This window comes from Stegodyphus dumicola, chromosome 6 (genome assembly GCF_044657685.1).
Source record: "Stegodyphus dumicola isolate Sdum_Otavi_A_Nest chromosome 6, ASM4465768v1".
Classification (NCBI taxonomy): domain Eukaryota; kingdom Metazoa; phylum Arthropoda; class Arachnida; order Araneae; family Eresidae; genus Stegodyphus; species Stegodyphus dumicola.
The window spans coordinates 163,497,625-163,524,101 of NC_140773.1; the positions used below are offsets into that span (position 1 = coordinate 163,497,625).

Sequence of the window (26,477 nt, forward strand, 5' to 3'; positions counted from 1 at the left end):
TATACGAGGCATTTGTTAGATGAGACACAGCTGTACAGCTGCTACAAAATTATAGCAGATTTTTTAATCATAAAGAATTTTTAGTTATAAAAATAGTTTATAGATGGCAGAAAAAAAACCACGCATGCATATACACACTGTAGGGCAAATGATGGCCATGCCAAAAAGCCTGGAAGATGCATAATGGAAAAGTAGAATACCTCAAACAATATCAGGCAAAGCCTGAAAAGTATGTTAGGAAGAAAGATACTTTCTGATAATTTGCATGCCACCCCCCCAAATGAAAAGTCAGCAATGCCTTTGCACAGAGCATCTGGAAATTCATTGATGACAAATTATTCACTAAGCTATGGCAATAGTATCTTCAAAACGGCAATACAGGCACAACAGAAATGAATAAATAAAAATTAGAAAATCAAGCAATAACAATAATAAAAAACTTACTTTTTGATAGCCTCTTTTTTGCATTGCAATTTTCTCCACGTACATGGTGATTTGTTTTCAGTTAAAAATATCATTAGAGAATTACAGAAACTTGGCACTGTGCACCAGCCAAAATAGACATGATAGGCACATACCTGGATTGCTACACAAATAATCTCTGGCAACCTTATGGGTTTGCCACATAACTATTTGGGCAACATACTGCTTTGCATCAATAATTTTCCGTGACATTTAGGCAGGGGTGCAAATAATCAGAGAGTACTGAAATGTGTATTAAAATTTTTCACAACACTTATTTAAAAGTATTACAAACTTTACATTTGAAAAGAATAAGTGATTAACTACAGAACATGTGATTTTATTAAAAAAGTATAAATAATAATTATTCCATATGCTTTGCAATGAATTATAATGATACTAAAACTCTTAAACTATACTTAAATTTATAAATTACTTTTCTCTTTCTTCAAACTGTTCATATAATTCAGCATTTCGAAGCCTTTCTGCTTCCCTTTCTTTGTAGTTAGGAGAGTTTTCTCTTCTTTGCTGCTCTGTAAGAGAAAACAATTAAAGAACAAAAAATGTACAGATCAATAATGTGAAAGTAACAAAGAAGATTTCAATAATAAGCATATATGCTACTAAGTAAATATGTAATAAATATTGCAGCATGAAATTATATTGAGAAAACAACAGCACAAGACACTTATGCATTTTAAATAACACGAATTTTATCTAGACATAGTATCCTTATATTTTGCTTCAAGACACATTTTACACTACTGAATCTACCAAGAACAACAACTTTTTGCATCATGAAGGAAGAAATAGTAAATGATACAATTTAACTATAATAATATCACTGAACTTTATTTCTTACTACACTGTAAAAATTATAATTAAAAACAATATAAACTAACAACTGCAATATAAAAATATAATTTATAGTTTTTTGAATAAAATGTTCAGAGATGCACTGTATTTTACTTGGTTTATATTTCTAAATTAATATACTTTGTGATCATAATAAAGTATGTATATTATATAAAGCATTATTACACAATTAAAGTTGACTTGCATTATAAAGATATGTAATAAAAATAAGTCACTAAACAGGAATAAAATTATTCAATATCTTTACAATGTGTAACAAATAAGGGGAAAGGTTATACTATATCTCTATTACTTAAATTAATAAAATGAGAAATTTTCTGCAGCCTCCTAAAGTAATCCACACTTAAATGAGAAATTTACCTAACAGTTCCAGTTGTTCTCTTTCTTTTGCTAACTGCTGCCTCTTTTTCTTACGTCTGAATTTCTTCAGCATAGCTCGAAACTGTTTATGGCTGAAAAGAAAATCCACACTATCAATACACGAACATACAATGATTTGGGGAGGGGGAGAAATCCGTTACTATACTATACATTTAAAGAAACTCATACAATTTTATTAAAAGCAATCAGAATAAATAAATATGTCTAACTGTGAATGAAACAATGCTGAATCTTAGGTTAAGTAAAACATGGAAGAAATTAAAAGTTATGACATACTATTATCAAAAATTATTGTAAGAAATACCAAAATATATACATGATAATCAATGAGATCTAACACCTTGGATCACACAAAATACAAGCGATAATGTAAATTGTTGGGATATTTTTTGACTCCCTGAAGTAAATTTGTTTTGATTTGGACTGAAATTTCTATTTTACTACAAATATTCATGCACAAAATTACCTGAAATCCTTTTAAATGCATAAATCAAAAGCTATTCATATATCACATATATTTAAAATCTGCATAGTGATCACAAGTCATTGGAAAATATGAGAAAATAAGATTCGGATTTCATAGCACATATTTATATGTTAACTGAAGCATTCAGGAAATGATGCATAAAGTTATTCATCACTTTATCATCCTCAGTTTTTATTGTGCCTAGTATTATTTACTGAGACGGTATAAAATAAAACAAGCACTTTGCTATAACCAGGAACTCAAGAATGCAGACTGTATCATTTGTTTTCAGCAACTTTTTACTGTGAAGTGCAGATTTCATCACATGAAGCTACCACTTCATTCACATTTATGATTCCTAATTTAGCCCAGCAAAAATACATGGAAGTAATAGAAATTCTGAGAAAAATACCTTCATAAATTATAGAAGAATTTAGCATGAAATAGCTGAGTAACATCACCACCACTAAACAAGAAATAAAAGGTAATATAATTTATTTACATGTATCAACAGAAAGAAAGAGAGGCGTGCTTTTTTACACAGGATGTATAAGATCTCTATATTTATTTTTCTTATTTAAATAAAACTAAGCTTAAAAGCTGTTTAAAATAAGCTCACAAAGATAGCGAATGATTTTGAAGATATATTCGCAGCCATTCTGACTCTAAGCACTTTTCCACTTTAAAAAAACTGAATTTTTTCAATTAATCTTCGAATATATTTTGGATATTCTTATTAAAAAAGAATAAATAAATAAAAAGAATATTTTGTTTCAATCCATACTAGGGGATTAAAAAAAATTCTTGTACATAAAAGGTAAACTTCATTTCTGCTAATTAATATAATTTAAACACCGTAAGTTATCTTTTGAAACAAAAAATGGTTAATCTTTGGATTATGGTAATTTAATAACTTGGCGATTTTTTGGCGAACATTTCGCGACCAACCCTGCTACAGCAACCTGTTTGTTTTTGTTTGGACGCAATTTTGTTTTCACAAAGTAAACGCTCTTTTTTTTTTTTTTTTATACTCAAAATTTTTTTCCCCAACAATCTGCTAGCCGAATTACGCTTATGCTAGAACTTTTATGGAATAGAATTGCTTAATCATGATGAAGATTAGGTGCGAAATTGGGAGAAAGTGCAGAATCACCCACTGTTTGCCGCGTTTTTAAGAATTGCACATACACAGTATCATCCATGTACACGTCGACCTATTTTCACTTAAAAAAAAATCCCAGAATTGCACAAAAATGGCATTGCACACACTCTTGACTTTACCCATGTACACTGCTAAAGTCCTAGCTAGTAACCTTTATCGCCTTACCAAAATGTCACCAAACTACCTGTTACCATATTCCAAAGATTAGCCAAAAAAATTGAGCAATATATTTCTTATGCTCTAGACCAGCGGTTCTCAACCTTTTGATTAAAGCGTGCCATTAAAACAAAACTTGAAAATCTTTAGTATCACCACTACATTTTACAAATTATTTTTCAATTTCTCAATAGAAATATTTAAAAATATGTATATATCTATATTTCCATTGCACAATCTATTGGCTATTTGTATTAAATGTGCACACATAAAAATATTAGATTAAAAATTCATTGATATTTTAATTATCAGAATTTAAGTTATACATAATACTTTAGTTCTAAAATTTAGTGTGAAATTTGGTCTGTTTAAAAGAGATCAATTTCTGTATGTCTGGTCTTATTTCACTTAGTTTTAACTGTAAACTAGGATCTACTTTTAACTTTTTTCTGTATTTATTTTTCCACTATAACATAGAAGAAAATCTTTGTTCACACAAATAGGTTGTGCCAAAAGTCCATAATAATTTAATAGCTTTATTTGAAATGTCTTGAAATTCTTTTTTTTTCGGGGGGTCAGCCGAAAGTTACAGTGTTATTGAAATCTTCAGCTAGAGTTCGATCACAGCAAATTTCTATCAATTGTTCTTTTCCTTCACGAGATAAAATTTCCGGCACATTTGAACAAAATGCATTTCTAATTCAAACTTTTTTCATAATCCTCGGGAAAATACATAATACAATGTTGAAATTATTTATCAATGGAAAAAAATGATTTTTCATGTCATACGTTAATTCTTTTATTTTCAAATTCATTTTGGTTAGAAAATTTTCTAAAAGAGGTAAAAAGCTTAAAATGTTATTATCCAATTCTTTGAGTATTAGCTCGAGTTTTTTTTATCATTGCTTTTTTTAATCTCTAATGGGTAAACCAATTAAAATTTTGTTCTTGTAATCGTAATTCATTTAACATTTAAAAAATATCAGTTAAATATTCTAAATGAGTTAAACATAATTCACTAAATAAATATTTGGTACTTACGTATTATCGCAACCAGGTTGGCGCTATTTGTAAGTTTGAGTAAAAAAGTATGAATAGAAAGAAAATGTACATTTATTAATTACAGATAATTTTTAATACAGTTTTTTATATTATTTTGTTTTAAAATATAAAATAGCAATTAAACCCTTCCGGTTTCGAATTTGAATAAGTTGCAGAATTATTTTTTTGGCGGAAATCTTTTGGCTATTGCTTTTAGCACTGATTGAAAACCGTATTCGCCATAACCATGTACACGTCGACTTATTTTTACTTAAAAAAACATCCCAGAATTGCACAAAAATGGCATTGCGCACACTCTTGACTTTATCCATGTACACTGCTATTTTCTCATAAATTACAAAAATTTGCACGAAAATGCAAGAAAATTTTGTGAATCTCCAAATGCTCTTTTTACAAAACTACGTATAACACGTAGGGTTGCCGTAAGTAGGGTCGCCAAATTTCGCAATTTATGCGAATTTTGGCCTGGTCGCGATAATACGTAAGTACCAAATATTTTTGCAATTCAAATTTTTATTCACAGATGAAAATTTGAATTTCAAAATAATGTTCAAAATAATGATTGGACACTTTGCCTCTGGATGACCACCTTGCTTTGGAATGTAACAAAAGCATTTCATGTTCACTGCCCATTTCTTGTCATAAAATCACAAATATTCTTGAATTGAAAGCTTGGATTGAACTTTCTGAGTTACCGGTCTTTATCCGGTCATCAGAAGTTTTGCTACTTATCATACATTAGCTTATAATTTAAGATATTTTGCCATCTTACTTTCTTTAACAATGCAAATATCTTAATGAACGTAAGTTTTTTAAAATACAGACTAAAATAAGTAATTATACAAATTCAATTAATAAATCGTGTTTAAATTTCGATCTTCATGACGGTTCTAAAATCCTGTGCCGCTTAGAGGGTTAAAAAAACAACAATTTTTACAGATTGATTCAAAAGAATTTTCAGGATTTCGGGGATTGTTTTGGCTACTACAACTTCACGATGTATGGAGCAGTGAGTAAATTTAGTTTCAGGTGCAACTTTCTTTATTTGAGAAATAACACCAGAATGTTGTTCTATTAAAGCCAGAGCTCCATCAATTCACATTGCAATGCACTTATTCCAAGGAATATCATTCTCAAACTTAAAATTGTCAACTACTTTGAAAACTTAATTTGCTGTTGCTCTATAATGAAGAGATTTACAAAATAAATAGTCTTCAGCAATTCATTATCTTCTTCAAAACATACGTAAACTAATAATTGAATGAAGTTCCTTATGTCAATACTTTCATTCCAATTGCAATGCCAAATACTCAATGTGTTATTTTTTGAATAAGTGCCTTTTATGGAATTTGCAATCTTATGAATTAGTTGACTTACTGTATCATTTGATAACAGAATATTAGTAAGTTCATTAGCCACTTTTTCATTGAATAATGTTAAAACAATATCTTTAGCTGCTGATAATATAAAGTTTTTCCCAATAGTGTGAGCCTGCCCAGTCTTATCAATTCTTAGGATTACCAGGTAACTAACTAGCTTCCAAAGATTTGTCGCTTGAAGTAACCTTTTTTTTTTTTTGGTTAATCTTTAAATTATGGTAACTTGGCAATTTTTTGGCGAAAATTTGGCGACCAACCCTGCTACAGCAACCTGCTAGTTTTTGTTTGGAAGCCATTTTGTTTTCACAAAGTAAAGGCATGTTTCTTTTTTTTATTCAATATTTTTTTCCAACAATCTGCTATCCGAATTACGCTTATGCTAGAACTTTTATGGAACAAAAGTGCTTAATCATGACAAAGACTAGGTGCGAAATTGGGAGAAAGTGCAGAATCGCAAACTGCTTGCCGTGTTTTTAAGAATTGCACATACACGGTATCCATGTACACGTCGACCTATTTTCACTTAAAAAAATATTCCAGAATTGCACAAAAATGGCATTGCGTACACTTGACTTTATCCATGTACACTGCTAAAGTCCTAGCTAGTAACCTTTATTGCCTTACCAAAATGTCGCCAAACTACCTGTTACCATATTCCAAAGATTAGCCAATAACTCATTATATTTTCTATAAACAATTTTCCTTTTCTTTTCAATATTTAGAGTGCTAGTAGATTGTTCTGGACCAATCACCTGTGAATCATCACTTTTTTGTTCAGTCAATCCTAGCCATTTTTCCATTTTGAAAATCTAGGTTAGTTTTATTTTTTCCAGAAATATTTAAATGCAAACAATATTATGAGTCCTTCAAAAACTAACGATGATATTCTCAAATCGCGTAGAAAATTAAGGAATACAAAGCAACAAGAATACAAAATACATGTTGTTAGAAACAGCAAATCGGCGTAAAAATCATTCTAATTGAAAATAGAGCAATATAAGCCCGGAAATAGTGGCGAATAAAGTGTAGACATAAACTGTGGAAGTGCAGACATAAAATGTAACTAATAAATCGATCAACTCTAATAGAATTAAGGAGATACTATTATATTTTCATAGGAACTTATTTTTATTTCCTATTAAATATAACATCCATTTCTATTACTCCCTTTAAAAACATCATTTATGACAAATTTTGTATGTGTATGGCTAAAAGAATATTTGAAAATAAAAATGGATTATTTTGCTAAAAGCTACAACCGGCAATTGACTTTGAAAAACTTTCAGATCGTATACATTTATGAATGTTAGAGAAAAAACGTAAACAGGATGTTGGAGTATTTAATTTCTCCATTTAACAGTTAAAAATACTTTATTTCTTTGCGTACCACCGGTTGCGAACCGCTGCCCTAAAAACATCAGAAGGCACCTAAATTTATTAAAATTATAAGTTATTCTTCAAATCCAAAAGCCGAAGTTACACATAAAATTCGACATTACGATGTAAGAAAAATAATTTTTCATAATATTACCTAAGCTTGATTCCTTGAGCAAATATAGATGTCATGTTTAACAGAAAAACTTATCAGTTACTGAATATTCTAGCAAAATTCGATACGGATTTTGAGACAAGTCACCTAAAGAACATAAATTCTAACAGTATTATGTACTACGATTCTAAATAATAAACAAATCATTATCGACAGACAGATGTCTTATTTTGCACCCACTAAATCTTTTGGTCCATAGGGCGAAATGCAAGCTGTAGCAATCTGTAGCAATCTTACTTTTGAGCAAGAAGAAAGGAGGTGAGGACTTTGGCGAACGCCGTTTCCTCCAGTCCGTGTGGCTCGGTAAGTTAGAAGATGGCGAGTAAACGACCCAACTTCGGAATTGTTAACTAATTCTCCAGGAAGGACGTATTGAATGTTTTCTTTATCGTAGAATTTGGCGATATAGATTAGATGATTGTATTTTTTACACTCATTCAGTCTGTGCTCAAAATCATCCCGTACTTTGCAATTTACGCATAAAAAAGGAGTGCTTGAAAGATTTAACTTGAATTTAAGGTAGTTCGTGAGGATACTTCGAGTGAGAATTTTGTTAATTTTACATTCCATTTTCCTTGAGTCGGGCCAATTAATATTCATGTATTTGGTATTTAAAACATTTTTAAAATAACAATAATACTTGGTATTCTGCCAGGTGGTATCAATTTCCCTCTCCCTGTCCTCCCTAATTTCTTTTTTGATATCCTGCTATGTATATATAGGGAGGATTGGAGTATTGCGTGAATTTAAAGCCTGTTTAGCAAAAAATCTGCCCTTTCGTTGATCTCGATGCCTTTGTGACCAGGTATCCAAATTATAATCTTACTATTTGGCATGTTTTTGTAAATTTCATATCGAATATTCTCAATTTCTCAATTATGTTGTTATTTGAATCTTCGAAGGAAGCAATAGCTTCCACTGCCGCAAGGCTGTCAGTGAAAATTATCGTCGCTTCGGAAAGGTTAACTAGATTTTTCAAAGTGTACCAAATTGCAGAAACTTCCGCGGTGTATATAGAAGCATTTCTTACAATCTTGATGGCTCTGTTAACGGTATTTTGTAGATTTGTTATTCCAAAACCAGTTCCATCCAAGTGTTTGGAACCGTCTGAGCCCCCATACGTTTTCTGCTTTAACATCCGCAGTTAAATTTTTGATAAAAGGAGCGTAACCTGTGACAAAAACGTGAAGATTCTTTAAATCGATGTTACAAAATTTACTAAAGTTTATCCAAGGCGGAATACGTTCCGATTTTAGACAACGTTATTATCTAAAATCCATTTAGATTCATAGCTGTCAAGAACAGCTCTTAAATTCTTTCTCTCTTTCTTAAACCTTCCGCCTCTAGTGGCGGGGAAAAAGTAAGCGGCTCCCTGAAATTTTTGATTTATGATGGATAATGTTTTTTGCCATTTTTTATCTTATTATAATGCGGAATAGCTACAATTCTCCTAATAACGTCGTTGGGAGCAAAATGACATACCCCTAAGGCTTTTCTAATCGCTTTATTGATTGCCGATATCGTACTTATTTTGGGAGGAGAGATATTCTCCCCACCTGATTTCACGTCCGTATATGAGTTGGGGAATCATGATTTGCTGGATGATCTTTAGTAAGTTTTTTGTTCTCATTCCTTGAGTTGAGTGGGAGAGGGTTTTGATCAAGTTTAAAGTGTTATTTAATCTTTTAACTAGATAAGCATCGTGTGCTCGCCAACTGAGGTTGTGTTTGAAAATAACGCCAAGTATTTTATGCTCTATTTTCCATCCAATACTGAGAGCACCTATTCTGATGGAGGAAAAGTATTTCTTTCTTGCTCTTGAAAAGTCAGTTAGTGTTGATTTCTCAAAGGAGAAAGCAACCTTGTTTTCAGCAGACCAGCTAAGGATCTTCTTGAGAGTGTCTTGTAAGCAGAAATATCGGCTGTCCTTCCTAACAGTAACATGCACATAGATATCATCGGCGTAAATGAAAAGCTTGGTACTCCTATCATTCAGTTTACAAAAATCCTGAGCTTTTCTGTGGATAGGATAGATCTCCACTTTACAAAAATAGTACCATTAGTAATAACATTTTAGATCCAACGCACTAGGGTAGTGTTCATGCCCATCTTTTTCATCCTTTCAATCAAAATCTCATGTTGCACATTATCGTAAGCACCTTTGATATCTAAGCAAATTAAGTAATTTTCCAGATTTTTGCTTCTGGCTGACCAGATAGACTCATAAATGTCTCTAAGGCAATCAGTTACGCAAATGCCTTTTCTAAAGCCATAAATATTTGAAGGAAAAATATTTTCTGTGTCAGCCCACCACTCTAAGCGGCGCAGGATTATTTTTTCAAGGATTTTTTTTCAATGACAGACGTTAAAAAAATTGGCCTGTAATTTGCAATCCATCTCCCATTTTTATTCGATTTTAAAATCGGAACAACCCAGGATGTTTTCCAGATTGTTGGAATATTACTTGATTGCAGACGTTCATTATACATCTCAAGAAGGGCTTTCTGCGTATATTTGGAAGCGACCCTCAGACTTTTGTAAGTAATTCCATCGGGACCCGGGGAGGAGTTTTTCCTACTCCTTAGTGCGTACATTAATTCTTTGGCGGAAATTGGCTCAATTTTATCCAAAGGATAGTCGATAGGAGCCGACTGGTTAGGATTGTCATTGGCGCTGTAATATTCCGCGAAAATATCCGCCTGAGCAGCCTTTTCTAATACATCTGCGTTTGAGTGAGTGATTACAAAATTAACTTCCAAGGGAGAGACCAATAGATACTTTTTAAGGTTTTTTACATTTCTGAAGACTTGTTTGCAAGAATAGGATTCATAGGAAATCTTTGCCCAGTACTTTCGTTTTGCTTTTATTAGCTCTCTTTTGTATTTAGCGTTTGCACCCTTATACTCCACCCAGTCGCTAGGATTAAGTGATCTTAGTGCCCTCCTTTTCAACTTATCTCTAAGATGTTTGAATTTGGCGCACTCCAAACTGAACCATGGGTTTTTTTGGCTCGACCTTGTAGGTCATTTCTCTGGAGTGTATCTTGATAGCGCTGTTAATTACAGAGGTATAAGCATTAACTTTATCTTCCATATTACCAGCGTGGCTCACAGGCAAACGTGACAGTGATATACTGACATCTCGCCAATTTGTAGAGCTTTTAATTTTTCCAGGTCTCTTTTTAAAACTATGATTAAAATTAAGATACACAGGGAAATGATCACTTTGACCCGTATCATCAAGTCTCTGGAACGACAGCTTGGACGCGATATTGACATTTGCCATACAAAGGTCGAGGGTTCCTCCTTCTTGGTCACGACAAATATGAGTAGCTTTCTTATTATTTAGAATGATCATATTAGAGTCAATTAGCCAGTTCATGAGCTTTTGACCGCTGGACGATGTAATACACTGACTACCAATAAGTATTTGGACACCTGTGATAGAAAAGAAAATCTAAGTTTATTCAAAATCAATAGTTGGTAGAGCCTCCACGAGAGGTAATTACAGCGTGGACCCTCCGAGGCATACTTTCCACAAGTCTTTGTATGACAGTTAGTGGTATTTTCTTCCACTCGGCTTGGAAAAGACATAGAAGTTCCTTCACCGATTTTGCACGGGTAGTGCACCCCTGAATTCGGCGATGCAACTCGTCCCAGAGGTTCTCGATAGAGTTCAGGTCTGGACTCTGGACTCAGCACGACCATCAAAACCAAGCAGATGTGCTTCCTTATGGATGGTATTCATTGAAACAATACTCCCGGATGCCTGTTGGAACTCCTCGCGGATGAGGACCATCGGTTGGGTGTGGTTCTTCCGAATTTCTCTGGACAGCACTTGTCGGTCTCTTTCTCCCAGTTTCGTTGGTCTGCCGACTTGGGGCACATTCCGACAATCACCGCCCACCTTCCACTTCTTAATCACATAGGCCACTGTCGATTTTGGGTACTTCAGACCGCTAGATATGTCCCTTAAGGATCGGCCACATTTGTGATACCAGATAATTATACCTTTCTCGAAATCAGAAAGCTCGGAACTGCGAGGCATCTTGCATGCGACTAAAGCCGATGCTGTTTCCTACACGATATATACCGGCGGTGTCCGTGATGTACCTTAGGACCGCAGATATCGTCATTCGCATAGGTTTCCAAATACTTATTGGTAGTCAGTGTACTATCTCCAAAATTTCTATGGCGGGTGTTAAAGTCGCCAACCAAGATCGTGAAAGGATCCTTAAAGGAATCCAATATCATTGATCCTTCTGGTTTAAATCTTCCGGAAGGCCTATAGCAATTTACAATGGTAAATGTTTTACCGTAAGCATGCACTTTGATACTTAGAACTTCCATGTCAGATTTAATTCCTGTATCTGGAAGTTTGGAAACAGGTAGATTTTTTAACACAAAAATGGTAAGGCCACCGCCTTTAGTGGGAAAAATTCTTTCCTTTAAAAAACTATTGTAGCCAGAAAGGAAAGGAACCCTAGGGTTCCTACTCCAGGTCTCCTGGAGACACACAACAGAAGGTTTTAACCAAGAAACAAAAGAAGACAAGAAACTTAAGTTCGCCTCGAAACCTCGAACAATTCCAACTAAAGATAAAACACATGAAATTAGAAAGTATCATCATCAATTCGAGGAATTTCCTCTTCTTGAAGCGTGTCTGGCCCATTATTCCAAGGTATCAAAGGACTAGCCTGATGAATAATATTCAAATTTAGATGTTCTGTTTGAAGATTATCATATGCAAGGCAGGTCTTTTCAAGATCTTCCTTGTATTTTTGGATCTGTTTTAGGGAGTTTTCATACAGGCTTCTAAGTTGTGTATTTTCAGTTTTAAGTTTGTTATTAACTTCCTTAAGATTTAAATTATCTACATAGAGAGAATCAATTTTCCTTTCGAGATTTTCTAATCTTGTGACTATCTTACTTAAAACATTTTCCCCTGGCTTCTCCAATACCGAGTCTTTAGTATATCTATTTGTGTGGGTGTTAGTAGAGTTTTGTTCTTCCTCTTTCTGGACCGCTTCTGCCCAGGAAAAATAACTGGAAGTCTGGAGAGGTTTCTTCGATGAAGATTCACGCTTCTGACCGTTTACTTCCCCTTTTTAATATTTATTTTTAGACAAGATTTGTCTAAAGCGTTATGCTCACCTCCGCATCTAAAGCAACTAGTGTTATTTTTACATGGGTCGTTGCAGTCATTTTTCCGCAGTTCGCACATCTCGCTTTGCTTTTGCAGTTTCGACTTGTGGCCTATATTACAACACTTGTAGCATATTATGGTCTTTTCAATATATTTGCTTACCGCAAAATTTATTCGACCTATTTTGATATCAGACAGATAACAGGAACCAAGTTCCTTAATCAGAATTATTGGCACCTTTTCGTCCGACCTTGGCTTAGTGAATCTTATAATACATGAAAATTTAATTTCACTTTCTTCTAGGCCAGCTGCTATGTCTTCAAAACTAAGTTGAGTATCAACATTTTTAACTACATGTTTAGTTGTGTACGTATTTTCAATAATAGAGGCCGACACCTTCCAAGGATTTTAATTTACAGACGTTTTCTATAGTTTTGATTCTTTTCGTGGAAATGATGATTTTTTTCTCTCTCGTGATATAAATATTATCTTCTTTATCAGTAATTTCGTTTAAAATAGAACCTTTTTTGAACAACTTACCAATCGGGATACCAGATTCAATTCCTTTCAGAACAATTTTTACCTCTTTTGTGCCATTTTTAAAAGCTATTTTTACCTTGTCAATAGCGATTGTGTCCGCGCTATAAAAGTTCCCATTTGTTTTCCTCTCTTTATTGCTGCCACTGTCCATGTCATTATCTGGTTTACGCTTAAGTTCACTAGGCATAATCCCAAACAATTCTTCTGGAAACAGAATACATTCGAATTAATTTAATTACCAGTAGAAAATATAAACAAATAAACTTATCGCCGGAAGAAAAACTTTTCCGCATCAAAAGCACTGAATTTCTTTTCCCTAATAGAAAACACAAAGTTCTCTTCTATGACTTCGCTACACCTCCAAAACGCATTTCGCCATCGATACCATTTCAAATTTTCAAATGCAAGCTTAGGCGTAATAAAGCAGCGGTTCTGAAACTTTCGACTACCACTACCACTCTTGAACAAAACTCAAATCGCATAAATTTACGAGTGATAGAGAAAAAAATTCAATCAGGTTGTTGGGTTTTAATTTGTGAATTTAATAGTTAGAAATACTTTGCTTCTTTGCGTACCACCTATTTTTCTCTTCCGTACCACCGGTTGAGAACCTTTGATCTAAAGAGAAAAATTGAAAGTACCACAACTACAATTTACAATGATTATTTTTCAATTTCTAAATAGAAAAATAATAATAAAAAAAATCTGAAGGCTTTCAGATTTTATATTACGCCCAAGGGGGAGGTTTTTTAACTCTTTCTGTGTCTCCTATATTTATTAATTATGATGTTCTTCACACTTAAACCATAAAATTCAATTCCACAGGAATATCACAAAATTTTTAAAAGAGCATATCTTTAGAATTTCAGATACACAGACTCGTGCACTGGATATGAAAATGTTTTATTTATTCGACAGTGTTGCCGTTGCTCGCTTTGAAATCGTTAAAAAATTCGTTAAAGTGTTACAAAATATGAAAGCTTTACATATAAAGAAGAAAGAGTCTCTGTGTGTGTGTCTTTCGTTCGTAAGCTAACAGATACAAGGCTATGAAATTTGATACATAGGTACATCTACACAAGAGCCAGAGCACCTGAAAGCGATTTTTTTCAAAATTCGAACCGGATTTAAAAACATTTTTTTTTTTTTTTTTTAAATTTTTTTTGATGAAATCGCATCATTTTGAATAGTTTCATTCGTTTAGAAATGTAGTTTTGGCAACAGTTTTTCCTTCAATGCATTGTATACTGGACTGCTGAAAACATGAGATAAAATATTTATTGCTTATTTCACTGTTTTTAAGATACTGAAAAGTTTAGCATGTTTTTTTTTTTTTTTTTCCAAAGGGAAGTTGGTTAATTTCCCGTTACATAATTAATACAAATATTAATTACGATAATTAATATTCGTATTAATTATCAACAAATCAATTATTAATAATCAATAAATATCAATATACAAATTAATTATTAGGATAATTAATTTTTATTTAAGGGATATTGCTTATTTCATGCTGCTTATTTTCTTTTGATTTTTGGACACGCAACACACACATCGCAATCTTCTTATTAGATTGTTCTGGACCAATCACCTGTGAATCATCACTTTTCCGTTCAATAGACAATTATGCTGTGAAAATTTAATAGGATTATGATCTTCAATTTTTTCAAAACCTATTACTTATACGACTTTCTTTCTATGAATTTACAATACTACTAATGGCGCCGCTGGCCTTACCTTAAGGCGACGCAGTACCTTTTGAGTGACTTTTTATTTAAGAACTTTCATTTATTTTTTATGAATATTACTAATAGGTTTTGTAAGGATTTAAGCTGAAAAACTATACTTGCCAGTAATTTGTTTTTAACCAACATTTTGAGGAAAAATCTAACATATGAATTACCTTTCTTCTCCTACAATTTCCTATGCGTTTACCTCAATTTGTTTATTGCATCGGATTTTAACGAAAGTTTTCAGCCACTGCAAATATCGTCTGCGCAAACAGTTAATCATATTTTGTTAAACGATTTTTAACATTTGAAACAGACTTACTTTAGAACACTGCGTTGTGAAATTTGTAAAAACATATCATTATCATTAAGTACTAGGCTGAAATAGAACTATCACGCTACCAGATTAGAACCATCATTTACTTCCACTTCCGTTGCAAAAAGTCAGCTACAGAATGTCACCCAATCATGTATAGAGCTTTGTATTGTAATGTTGTATCATATGACACTGTGAAGGTTTGGTACCGAAAGTTCGAAAACAAGGATTATGACATTCAAGAAGCAGAGCGCTCTGGCCAGCTTCTGATATTGATCAGGTCCGCCTGCGAGAACTTGTGGAAGAAGATCAGTATGCAACCATTGGAGAGCTTGCTAAGAAGTTAGACGTTAGTGCCATGTCCATTAGTCGCGCTATGTATCGCATAAACTTGACGTAGAAGTTCAATCGCTGGATGCCGCACGAGCTGACTCAAGCAGATGGGGACAGACGTGTACTAATTTACACTACTTTGCTCAAATATCAACGCAAAGGACAAAATACTGGACCGAATCGTCATTTGTGATGAAAAGTGGATTTATTTCAACAACACAGGCCGAAAAGGGGGTTGATCTGCGTCCGGTGAGTCTGCCGGCAGCGTCGCAGTTTGACTAACAAAACGATCATGCTTTGTATCTGGTGGGGTTGCCGTAGTCTTATCCATAAAGAGTATCTGGAAAACGGTAAAACCCTCGACAGTAAGCTGTACAGCGAGTTGCTAGCCGTGTTGATACTGTTATCAAGGAAAAATGAGTTACGGCGTAAAAGGGTTATGTTCCATCAAGATAATGCAAGACCACATGCGTCTGCATTCACCGACTGGACTCTGTACGGACTCGAATGGTATCTTTCGCCACACCCACCACATAGTCTCGACACCGCTCCTTCGGAGTTCTACCGTTTTTCACACCTGCAGCTGAAATTTGCTGGTACTATTTTCCACTCTGCACATGACGTCCGAAATGAGGTTGATTTGATTTTAAACTCGTGGCCACTAAGTTTCTGAGCCTAAGGCTTTGAAAAACTACCAAAACGTTGGCAGAAAATCATAGATTTGGGTAGTGATTATTACCCGCACTAAAGATCCTAATTTCATGTTTTTTTTCTAACTTTATTAAGAACATCATTTTTGGCGGAAAACATTCGTTACAACCAGATAAAATGTTCTTAATAACTTTAAGGATCGATTTACAAGTGAAGAATTAGTTTCTGAGAAAAAAATAAAATGCACATTCATATGTAAAAACTTTGAAACAAATTTGATTTCAATTAAATTTTCACTTCCAATAATTTTTTCAGTATTTTGCAAACCTCATCCTTGTTAAGTATGTAACTATAAAACAAGAGATAAATATATTAAGTAAATTAGTCCATATCTGTATAAGTTTTAGGGTTTTTTTTTAAGTGAAAGGATTTAAAAGTGCCAACTGAGAAAAAGCAGTTTAAAGAACATGAACTCTCTAGATGGTCATAAAATCTTGTAAAATGTTTTGAATAGTTTTATTATTGAATTTTCAAACAGGTATATCTAAAATAAAACCTGTTAGTATTCAATTGGTGAATATGAACTTAAATTAGAAGATTTTATTTGAAAACCCTACCTGATCGGAAATATTGAAAGAAAAATCATAAAATGCAAGTAAAAGTTTTTTTTTATATATTTTTGTTTTATAAAACACCTTCAAAACAATTTTAATATATAAATGAATTATAATATTTCTTCAAAAATATTTTTAATCACTTATTAATAATATTAATTTGTTGTCCTATTCATTTTTTCCAAAAGTAAAATTTTAACGGAATAAAGTTTTTATTTAAAGCTGTTAAGCAACATACGTGATTTCTTCGCTTCTTTCAGCCATTTGGTCTCGTATGTAAACTGTATTTTAAATTAATTTAGGAATATTTTAATTAATTAAAGAGTTTATATTCCAGCACGATTTTCAATAATGCTACAGTCAGGAATTTGGTCACTTTCATTATGCCACTTTTTCTTATCACGATTTTCACAAATAATTTTCGTTTCCGAAGGAAAATAACGAAAATTATAGAAGTCCAACGTCTCTTCGGAGTAGGCTTGACAACCACTGTTTCATGTAATATGGGCACAACAACAACAATAATAACAAAAATTGGGTGATAATATACACATAGAAATATTTTCTGAGCTGTGTAAAAGAAAACTTTCCAGCTTAAAAGTGAAAACATTTTTTGTTCCGACTACGATTAGCATTTAAAGTCAATCACTTTATGCACATAAAGAGAATCTGTTGATAGTTGCAATCACGTTTAATTACTAATCTCCTCTTCTACCCTGATTTTTAATAAATAAATGAGACAATTAAAAAGTAAAATAAAATAAACATTGTAGTGGTAGCATTTAAAGGGCTGTCAATTTTTTTTAAAACCTTCTTATTCCATTTATTGTAGTCAGATCGTTTCAAAATTTCTTCTCAGTGTAGCAAGTGTATTAAAGCATATTTTTAGCAAAAAGATGGAATCTGGGTAATTTCATTGATTTTGGGGTTCCTGATATTTCCAGAAGATTCAACCTACAAAATTTCGAAAGCACGATTACATGTACAATAATCTGTTTAGTTTTGGGCTGATTGAGATTACGTATCGTATTTTACGTAACACCTAATAAATGAAGTTTTCCATTGTGATGAATGCTTTGCTCTAACTACTTGCAATGATATTGGGCATAGATATTGCAAAAATCCGTAGGCTAATATATGCTAATAAGATTAACGGCGTTTGATGTATTTAAACATTTGGATTTTAAAATATTGAGCAAGAACTTAATTTGGCGCTTTTTAGACATTCGATGGCCTTCAGTACTAAAATATCTTAAGGTATCCAGTGGCTGAGCGTATGCAAGCTATAACTTCCTTTCAGGGGATCATTCTATTTACAGAATTTCAAGTCTTTCTTTTAGCAAGGCAAAGCTTACAGTAAATAACTGGCCTAAAGAATAGTGTTTAGAAAAGAAAGTCAATCTGGCTTGAAATAGTTACAAATATACATCTATCATAAAATAAAATGTTTAAGAGGTAATTAGAAAACTATTTAAAAATTTTTTCAACTTGACGTTTTTGTTTACAAGAGGTATTTTATGGCGCTCGATGGGATTACCGGGTGCACAAGTATTTTCATATAACTTTATCCTCATAATTTCATGAAAAGTTATAAAACGTATTTTCGGAGGGAAAAAAAGACTGTTAACTTTAATGACTGTTTTCTGAAATTCCTCAAGGAGTCGATTATTCCGAAAGCATTTTCTATTCAAGTTCAGTTTTACTTCGAAGAAAAATAGAACAAGACATTGGAGTAATATGCTTCTCTGATCATCTGCCTGATTTTCATGATTTTTCAAATAAGACATACAGCTATTTAAGAATTACAAGATTTTTATATTTAGAAAGAAATTTATAATACATCTACATCATTTAAGCTCAGGTTGGATGTCAGTGCATATATACATTTTAATTAACTACTGCACTATAACGCGTTACTTGGAATTTATTCTGTATATTACCTCGTATCTTAGGTTAAGTTATTTGAATACAGTAAAGCCACGAGGTTGTCTGCTCAACCCTGAGGGATGCCTTCGTGGAAGACTTTCTGAAGAGAATTGGTTCGTATTCACTTTATACAGGAGAAAATTACGCAAACCAACCTCGCAACCAACCTGTTCGCCTGGGATCGAACCCAAATCAGGTCTTAACAACTCGGCCACTGATAGGGCTATCCAGCAGCTTACATAGTCATTTCAAACCATGTTATTTAGAAGCCGCATATGCGAGTTGTTACTCAAAAATGTGAAATATTCAAAAATCCACCAACCAACAAAGTATTTCTCTGTAAATATTACTTAAATTATTTTAAATGGTGATGCTATATGGCAGCTCTGGAGACATGAGGTTTTATAATTCTCAGTTACATAAATATGCCAAACTGACGAGCTACATTAATTAGAAACAATCCACTAAATTGAAAATATATTTCAGAATTATATGTATACAGAAGAATGCTTTCTTTCCTTTAACGTTATTAATACTTTTGAACTGCGTATATACGAAACTAAACTATCTAAAGCTCCGCAGATTTCAGGACCTTTGTATGACAAAAATACCAGCTTAAAAAAGAAAGTGAATTTCTTCAAGCATGTTATATTTTCTTAGAGATAAAAACTTTCAAAACAAAATAAAATGCCTGAAATAACTTTAAAAATATCTTTGGAGCTGTCAAAATATGATAAAAAGCTATTGAAAATGTGGTTTTCTTATGTGCATAGAAATTTCTTAAAGAATCTTCTCTTCAGTTTTTAAGTAAACAGAGAGCTTAGTAGTATGAAGTCTGTTAGGCTGATGCTGGAAAACGGAAAAGAAAAATGTTTTCGGGATGACTGGTTTTTGTTAAAGAAATGCACTTATTAACTTTGACACTGGTAAGTTCTTATATTAATTGAGTAATGATTTATGTTTATTTAAAAATTAAAGCCTCAAAAATGTAAAAATTATAAAATTTCAGATTTTCTTGTTAGGTTATTTTTTTTTTTTTATATCTAAACGATTTTCGGGAAGAGAGAAAAAGAAAAATGAGATAACAAAACTATATGTATTGTTAATAATACATTTTGTAACATTTATGAGTATCCGTTTATTGAATTGCTATTTAAAATAAAAGTGTGTATTTTAAATAGCAATTCTTTTTGATTCTACATTTCTTTTATAAAAAACATGAAGAACATAAAAGTGCTTAAAATTACAGAAATCGTAGATTACTCTGCCGACAGTCAAGAATCATTGCTTATTTGCTTTATGGAATTATTAAGTTTTATTCGCCATATTGCTTATTTCATTTTATATCTACATGAGATATCTTCCATTATTCCATACATTATGTAAGGGGATAGTCTAAAATTATCAGGACATTAGGGGTTGCATAAAATTTCAGCTTATAAATCAATTTCTCGACATATTTGCTGTTCTGCCATGCGTCCATTTACATTCTGTAGCAAAACAAGAAAAAGAGGCTAATCAGGGTGAAAGTGATCAAGAACATGGGGAAGATAATGAGAAAAATACGAGAACAATCCGTAACATCATTTATTGCAGCAAGAAAGCTGTTTTGGAACCGTTACTGATTAATATGCCGTCATGGGGATCAATGCGTGACGAGTGCAGTGTGACATAGACACGTATAAATATTTAATGCTATCCAAAAGGATCTTCTGCCAGATTCAGTGCAATTACGCAGTCAAGTCAGATAAGTTTTGCGATCGTTGAAGCCGCGAGCCATCCATATGACAAACGTATTCGATGAAGGAGAATTCGACTGATCGGACGACCATAAGGATTGCCATGTTGAGAAGAAAATTCAAAGCTACGAATGATATCACAATGCAGAAGAACATTAGCATGTTAAAATATTCTCAGGCACACCTATAAGCAACAGGAGGCAGAATTTACCGATTTAAGTCAGGCTAATACGCAGCAGGATGACTAAAGATGGATTGGGCATTATGTGCAATAGTACTCCATATGGTAATGTAAGTGATGGGGAGTATGAATCTTTACAATGGGGAGTATGAACCTTTACAACGACGTGGGAGAGCAGCGGTAATCAGGCCGTCCCCACACATTGATGCGGGGGTCGTTGAGGCCAAGCGAGAGCCTGGATTCATCGCTGAAAATGATCAGCTACGTTCTATTCGGCACAAGCCCTATACCACAGTAAACGTTGTTGGCGAGGAGCCAGCGATAATAGTAGACGTTGTAAAATGTTCAGACAATGTAGTCAACCCTCCGCCAGCAGCCGTCTGATTGTTCTTATTTTGATACTCAATGTTTCGAAATGTAGTTAGGTTCTGCGGAATAGTGGAAAGTGAATTCTTTGGTGGGTCTGTGACGGCGTTCGGATTCTCTGGCTCACACGCCTAGTCCTCCTTCTAGTCTTAAAGGCCTGCGCGTTGCCTTCACCAGCTCAGGCGTATTGAAAGGCATATTGAATGATACTAATTCAGAAGTCAAACAACAAAAATCAGCGTTAATTTACAAAATTTTCACAGGACTAGTTTCGATGGTTTTACCGAACCATCATCTTCAGCTGCAAAACCGCAAATGAACAAGATAGGAAATAATGTTTAGATAAGATAAGAAAGCCTGGACAAGAATAAGCAAGTGGCGCCATCTGTTGGCGAAACCAGAACTAAAACATAATTTCTCTAAAAGCCGAAGGCAAATTTGGATTGGAATTAGGATCGTTAACTAGAACAGAAAGATTTTTATGAATGTGAAATGCCTCTAGAAAATCCAGTTCTCCAATGGAAGATGTTTTTTGAATAATTTTGGCAGCAGAAAAATTGAAAGTGTGATTTTCGGACCAACAATGTTGAGCAACAGAAGACTTCTGTGTTTCCTTTTTTCTAACATATGCCTCATGTTCTTTGACGCGAAATTTTAAGGCTCTCTTAGTTTGGCCAATGTAAATTAAACCGCACTGGCAAGGAATCCTATAAATACCCCAGGAATTCATATCCGGAATGGGGTCCTTGAGTATAGAAGTTGGAATTTTATTGATGGGAGAGTAAACAACCCGAAAGTTAAATTTCTGCAAAATATGTGCAACTTTATAGCTAATTGATGGAAAGAAGGGAATGACAACAGAATTTTTATAATCTCCTAAAATAAGAGTGTGGCTTTTAGTGTGTTGAGATGAGAATTTTTTAACTGCTTGATTAATAATGTTGGGTGAAAAGCCCCTGTCAATAGCTATTGCTTTTAAATAATTTAGTTCTTCATCAAGGGCTAGTTTGGAGGAGCAAACTTGAAGAGCACGGAAAACATAGGAATAAAATGAAGCTAACTTTTGTTTAGTCGGATGACATGATTTAAAGTGTGGTGGAAGGCAAACCGATGAAGGTTTACGGTAAACTGTAGTACTGAAGTTGGATGTGTTACGTGTGACCAGAATGTCGAGAAACGGAAGAGAATTGCAAGTCTCAAGTTCAAAAGTGAACTGAATAGCAGGATCAATAGAATTCATTGTTGAAAGAACTCTATTTAAATCATCTTTATTACCTTCAAACAGGGTAAAAGTATCGTCTACGTAGAGGAACCATGCCGGGAAGTTTAAAGTTTCAAACAATTTTGATTCATAATAATGCATGTAGATATCAGCCAGGATGGGACTGAGGGGGCTTCCCATGGCTAATCCCTCAGTTTGCTTGTAATATTTATTTTGGAAAACAAAATGTGTTTGTTTCAAACAGAGTTGAGTGAGAGAAATTAGCTCATCAATTTCGATGCAAGAGAAATGAAATTCGCGAAGTCTGGTTTCTAGACATCTTAATGCACCCTCCACTGGGACATTGGTGAATAATGATTTTACATCAAAAGAAACCATGAGTAAATTACGAGGAGAAATGTTTTTAACCTTTTTTACAAACTCTATTGAATTTTTTATGGTGTAAATGTTATTGTCTAATAGAGTGGAAAATCTAGAAACTAAATATTTAGCTAATGGATACGAGGCAGTACCTAAATTTGATACAATAGGGCGGAAAGGAATACCACTTTTATGAATTTTGGGAAGAGCATATAATCTGGCACAATTCGCAACAGATGGGATAAGCGAATGTTTTAAGTTGCTTGAAATGATTTGCGAAGATTTGATCGCAGTTTTTATTTTGGATAAGTCCGAAGGTGAAGGATCTTTAGGAATCGGATTATATGGTCCTTCGTTTAAGAGTTTAGTGACACCATCGATGTAAGTGTTCTTATCCATGACGACTATCTGGCCACCTTTGTCGGCCTTTGAAATGACAATATCCGGGTTAGAATGAATCTCGCGCATTGTAGCTCTTTCTCTCGCAGTTAGATTTGGTTTCAAATTTTTAATTTAGTTTGATTTTCTGCTTTATTATTGCTCAGTTAATTTAGTTTGATTTTCTGCTTTATTATTGCTCAGTTAATTTAGTTTGATTTTCTGCATTGTTTATCATGCCTTCATCCGTTAATCGTTTCACTAAATTACGCCTGAAACGGCAAAAATTCCTGAATCATCTTGATTTTTTACTTAAATGTAAATGTAAAAAATTGATCCCCAATTTTATTCAAATCAAATCTAATCAAAAACCTTCGAGTCGCGTTTCAAGAATTCTGTTAAATTGCAAACTTGCCTTACTTCGGTCCGTGATAAGGGATACACGTCAACAATTGTCCAAAATTGAACATGAACTCTATAAGCTTCATCTGGAACTCGCTAAAACATATCCAAAATTCACTGCCCTTGAACAAAAGTCTTGATCTAGAACGGAGAGTGCAGTTAACCGTCATAAAAACACCCTTGCAGTTAAATTCGAAAAACTTCTTTTACAGTCTTCTAGTTCAAGTAGTTCAAAAAATCTTCCCATTGTAAACATCAAGCCAATAGTTAATATTTCTAATGTTAGTCTTTCAGAAGAACAAGAGAGAATTCTAAAATATAATTTTAACTTCTCCCAAACCTGTAAACCCTCGATTCCAAAGATTTTGGCTCCTATCGAAAAAGCTTTCAAGTTCAGTAAAGTTTCAGATTCACAGAAAGAAATGATTAGGCATCTTATCGCTCATAATGTGAAATTCAATAATAAACCTTTGAAACCAAATCTAACTGCGAGAGAAAGAGCTACAATGCGCGAGATTCACTCTAACCCGGATATTGTCATTTCAAAGGCCGACAAAGGTGGCCAGATAGTCGTCATGGATAAGAACACTTACACCGATGGTGTCACTAAACTCTTAAACGAAGGACCATATAATCCGATTCCTAAAGATCCTTCACCTTCGGACTTATCCAAAATAAAAACTGCGATCAAATCTTCGCAAATCATTTCAAGCAACTTAAAACATTCGCTTATCCCATCTGTTGCGAATTGTGCCAGATTATATGCTCTTCCCAAAATTCATAAAAGTGGTATTCCTTTCCGCCCTATTGTATCAAATTTAGGTACTGCCTCGTATCCATTAGCTAAATATTTAGTTTCTAGATTTTCCACTCTATTAGACAATAACATTTACACCATAAAAAATTCAATAGAGTTTGTAAAAAAGGTTAAAAACATTTCTCCTCGTAATTTACTCATGGTTTCTTTTGATGTAAAATCATTATTCACCAATGTCCCAGTGGAGGGTGCATTAAGATGTCTAGAAACCAGACTTCGCGAATTTCATTTCTCTTGCATCGAAATTGATGAGCTAATTTCTCTCACTCAACTCTGTTTGAAACAAACACATTTTGTTTTCCAAAATAAATATTACAAGCAAACTGAGGGATTAGCCATGGGAAGCCCCCTCAGTCCCATCCTGGCTGATATCTACATGCATTATTATGAATCAAAATTGTTTGAAACTTTAAACTTCCCGGCATGGTTCCGCTACGTAGACGATACTTTTACCCTGTTTGAAGATAATAAAGATGATTTAAATAGAGTTCTTTCAACAATGAATTCTATTGATCCTGCTATTCAGTTCACTTTTGAACTTGAGACTTGCAATTCTCTTCCGTTTCTCGACATTCTGGTCACACGTAACACATCCAACTTCAGTACTACAGTTTACCGTAAACCTTCATCGGTTTGCCTTCCACCACACTTTAAATCATGTCATCCGACTAAACAAAAGTTAGCTTCATTTTATTCCTATGTTTTCCGTGCTCTTCAAGTTTGCTCCTCCAAACTAGCCCTTGATGAAGAACTAAATTATTTAAAAGCAATAGCTATTGACAGGGGCTTTTCACCCAACATTATTAATCAAGCAGTTAAAAAATTCTCATCTCAACACACTAAAAGCCACACTCTTATTTTAGGAGATTATAGAAATTCTGTTGTCATTCCCTTCTTTCCATCAATTAGCTATAAAGTTGCACATATTTTGCAGAAATTTAACTTTCGGGTTGTTTACTCTCCCATCAATAAAATTCCAACTTCTATACTCAAGGACCCAATTCCGGATATGAATTCCTGGGGTATTTATAGGATTCCTTGCCAGTGCGGTTTAATTTACATTGGCCAAACTAAGAGAGCCTTAAAATTTCGCGTCAAAGAACATGAGGCATATGTTAGAAAAAAGGAAACACAGAAGTCTTCTGTTGCTCAACATTGTTGGTCCGAAAATCACACTTTCAATTTTTCTGCTGCCAAAATTATTCAAAAAACATCTTCCATTGGAGAACTGGATTTTCTAGAGGCATTTCACATTCATAAAAATCTTTCTGTTCTAGTTAACGATCCTAATTCCAATCCAAATTTGCCTTCGGCTTTTAGAGAAATTATGTTTTAGTTCTGGTTTCGCCAACAGATGGCGCCACTTGCTTATTCTTGTCCAGGCTTTCTTATCTTATCTAAACATTATTTCCTATCTTGTTCATTTGCGGTTTTGCAGCTGAAGATGATGGTTCGGTAAAACCATCGAAACTAGTCCTGTGAAAATTTTGTAAATTAACGCTGATTTTTGTTGTTTGACTTCTGAATTAGTATTTATTCGGCGTGTTATTGTGTCTTAATTATATTGAATGATGCCAAAATCATCATCTTACTATATTTCTCCGAACTTCGTGTCTGGCGATTCGGCGGCATGATCCTCCAGCCTCCTGGAATATGCGTCCTCTTTGGAAGTTGCTTATTTGCATGTGGCCATATGGATTGGGCCTTCGAGGCATTTTTCTTGGCTGCGGCCAACATCACTACCACGGAAACCGGTCAGATATTACGAGATATTACGTATTTGGCAGGTGAGCGTTGAGCGTTTTGCATGTGGCGACTTGCTCCATTTCGGTGCGTTATATACACGTTCAGTGCTTAACATACGCGTTCAATGCCAATACATGTTTAATGATGTGCATAGTTGCATTTGGAGTATTAGCACGCTAAGTATCCTTAAGTTTCATTGCAATTTCGCAGTGTGTGAATATTTATTGCTTACGAGTGTGAAATAGCGCTATTAAAGTTGCAAATATTATCAAGCATTTATCATGATCTATTTTTTAAATGTATGAATAAAAAAGATTTATTTTCCTTTAAAACGGTATTTTTCTCTCAAATAAATAAAATAGTATAAAAGAAGGAAAATATAATAACAAATAGGAAAATTTATAGTATATTATGTCACACTTGAATAAAATATACGCAGATGGGAGAAGAAAAGCGCAATTTTCTACAGGTTACATTAATTTTACCTCATTTCGTCAGTTATTCATGGAGCTTTTCCT

At 33.6% G+C, this 26,477-nt stretch overlaps 1 protein-coding gene across 1 annotated transcript in view; it reads right to left on the bottom strand.

The window, feature by feature from the left end:
• LOC118181818 (U2 small nuclear ribonucleoprotein auxiliary factor 35 kDa subunit-related protein 2-like) overlaps positions 1-7,679 on the bottom strand; it is a 40,471-nt gene extending 32,792 nt beyond the window's left edge. Inside the window, exons 1-3 of the mRNA XM_035351022.2 lie at positions 7,476-7,679; positions 1,699-1,790; positions 899-995 (exon numbers count right to left, since the gene is read on the bottom strand). Coding sequence (XP_035206913.1) covers positions 899-995; positions 1,699-1,790; positions 7,476-7,510 — 224 coding nt within the window. The 5' untranslated portion in view covers positions 7,511-7,679. The remainder of the gene's footprint in view (positions 1-898; positions 996-1,698; positions 1,791-7,475) is intronic.
• Between the last annotated feature and the right edge of the window lie 18,798 nt (positions 7,680-26,477).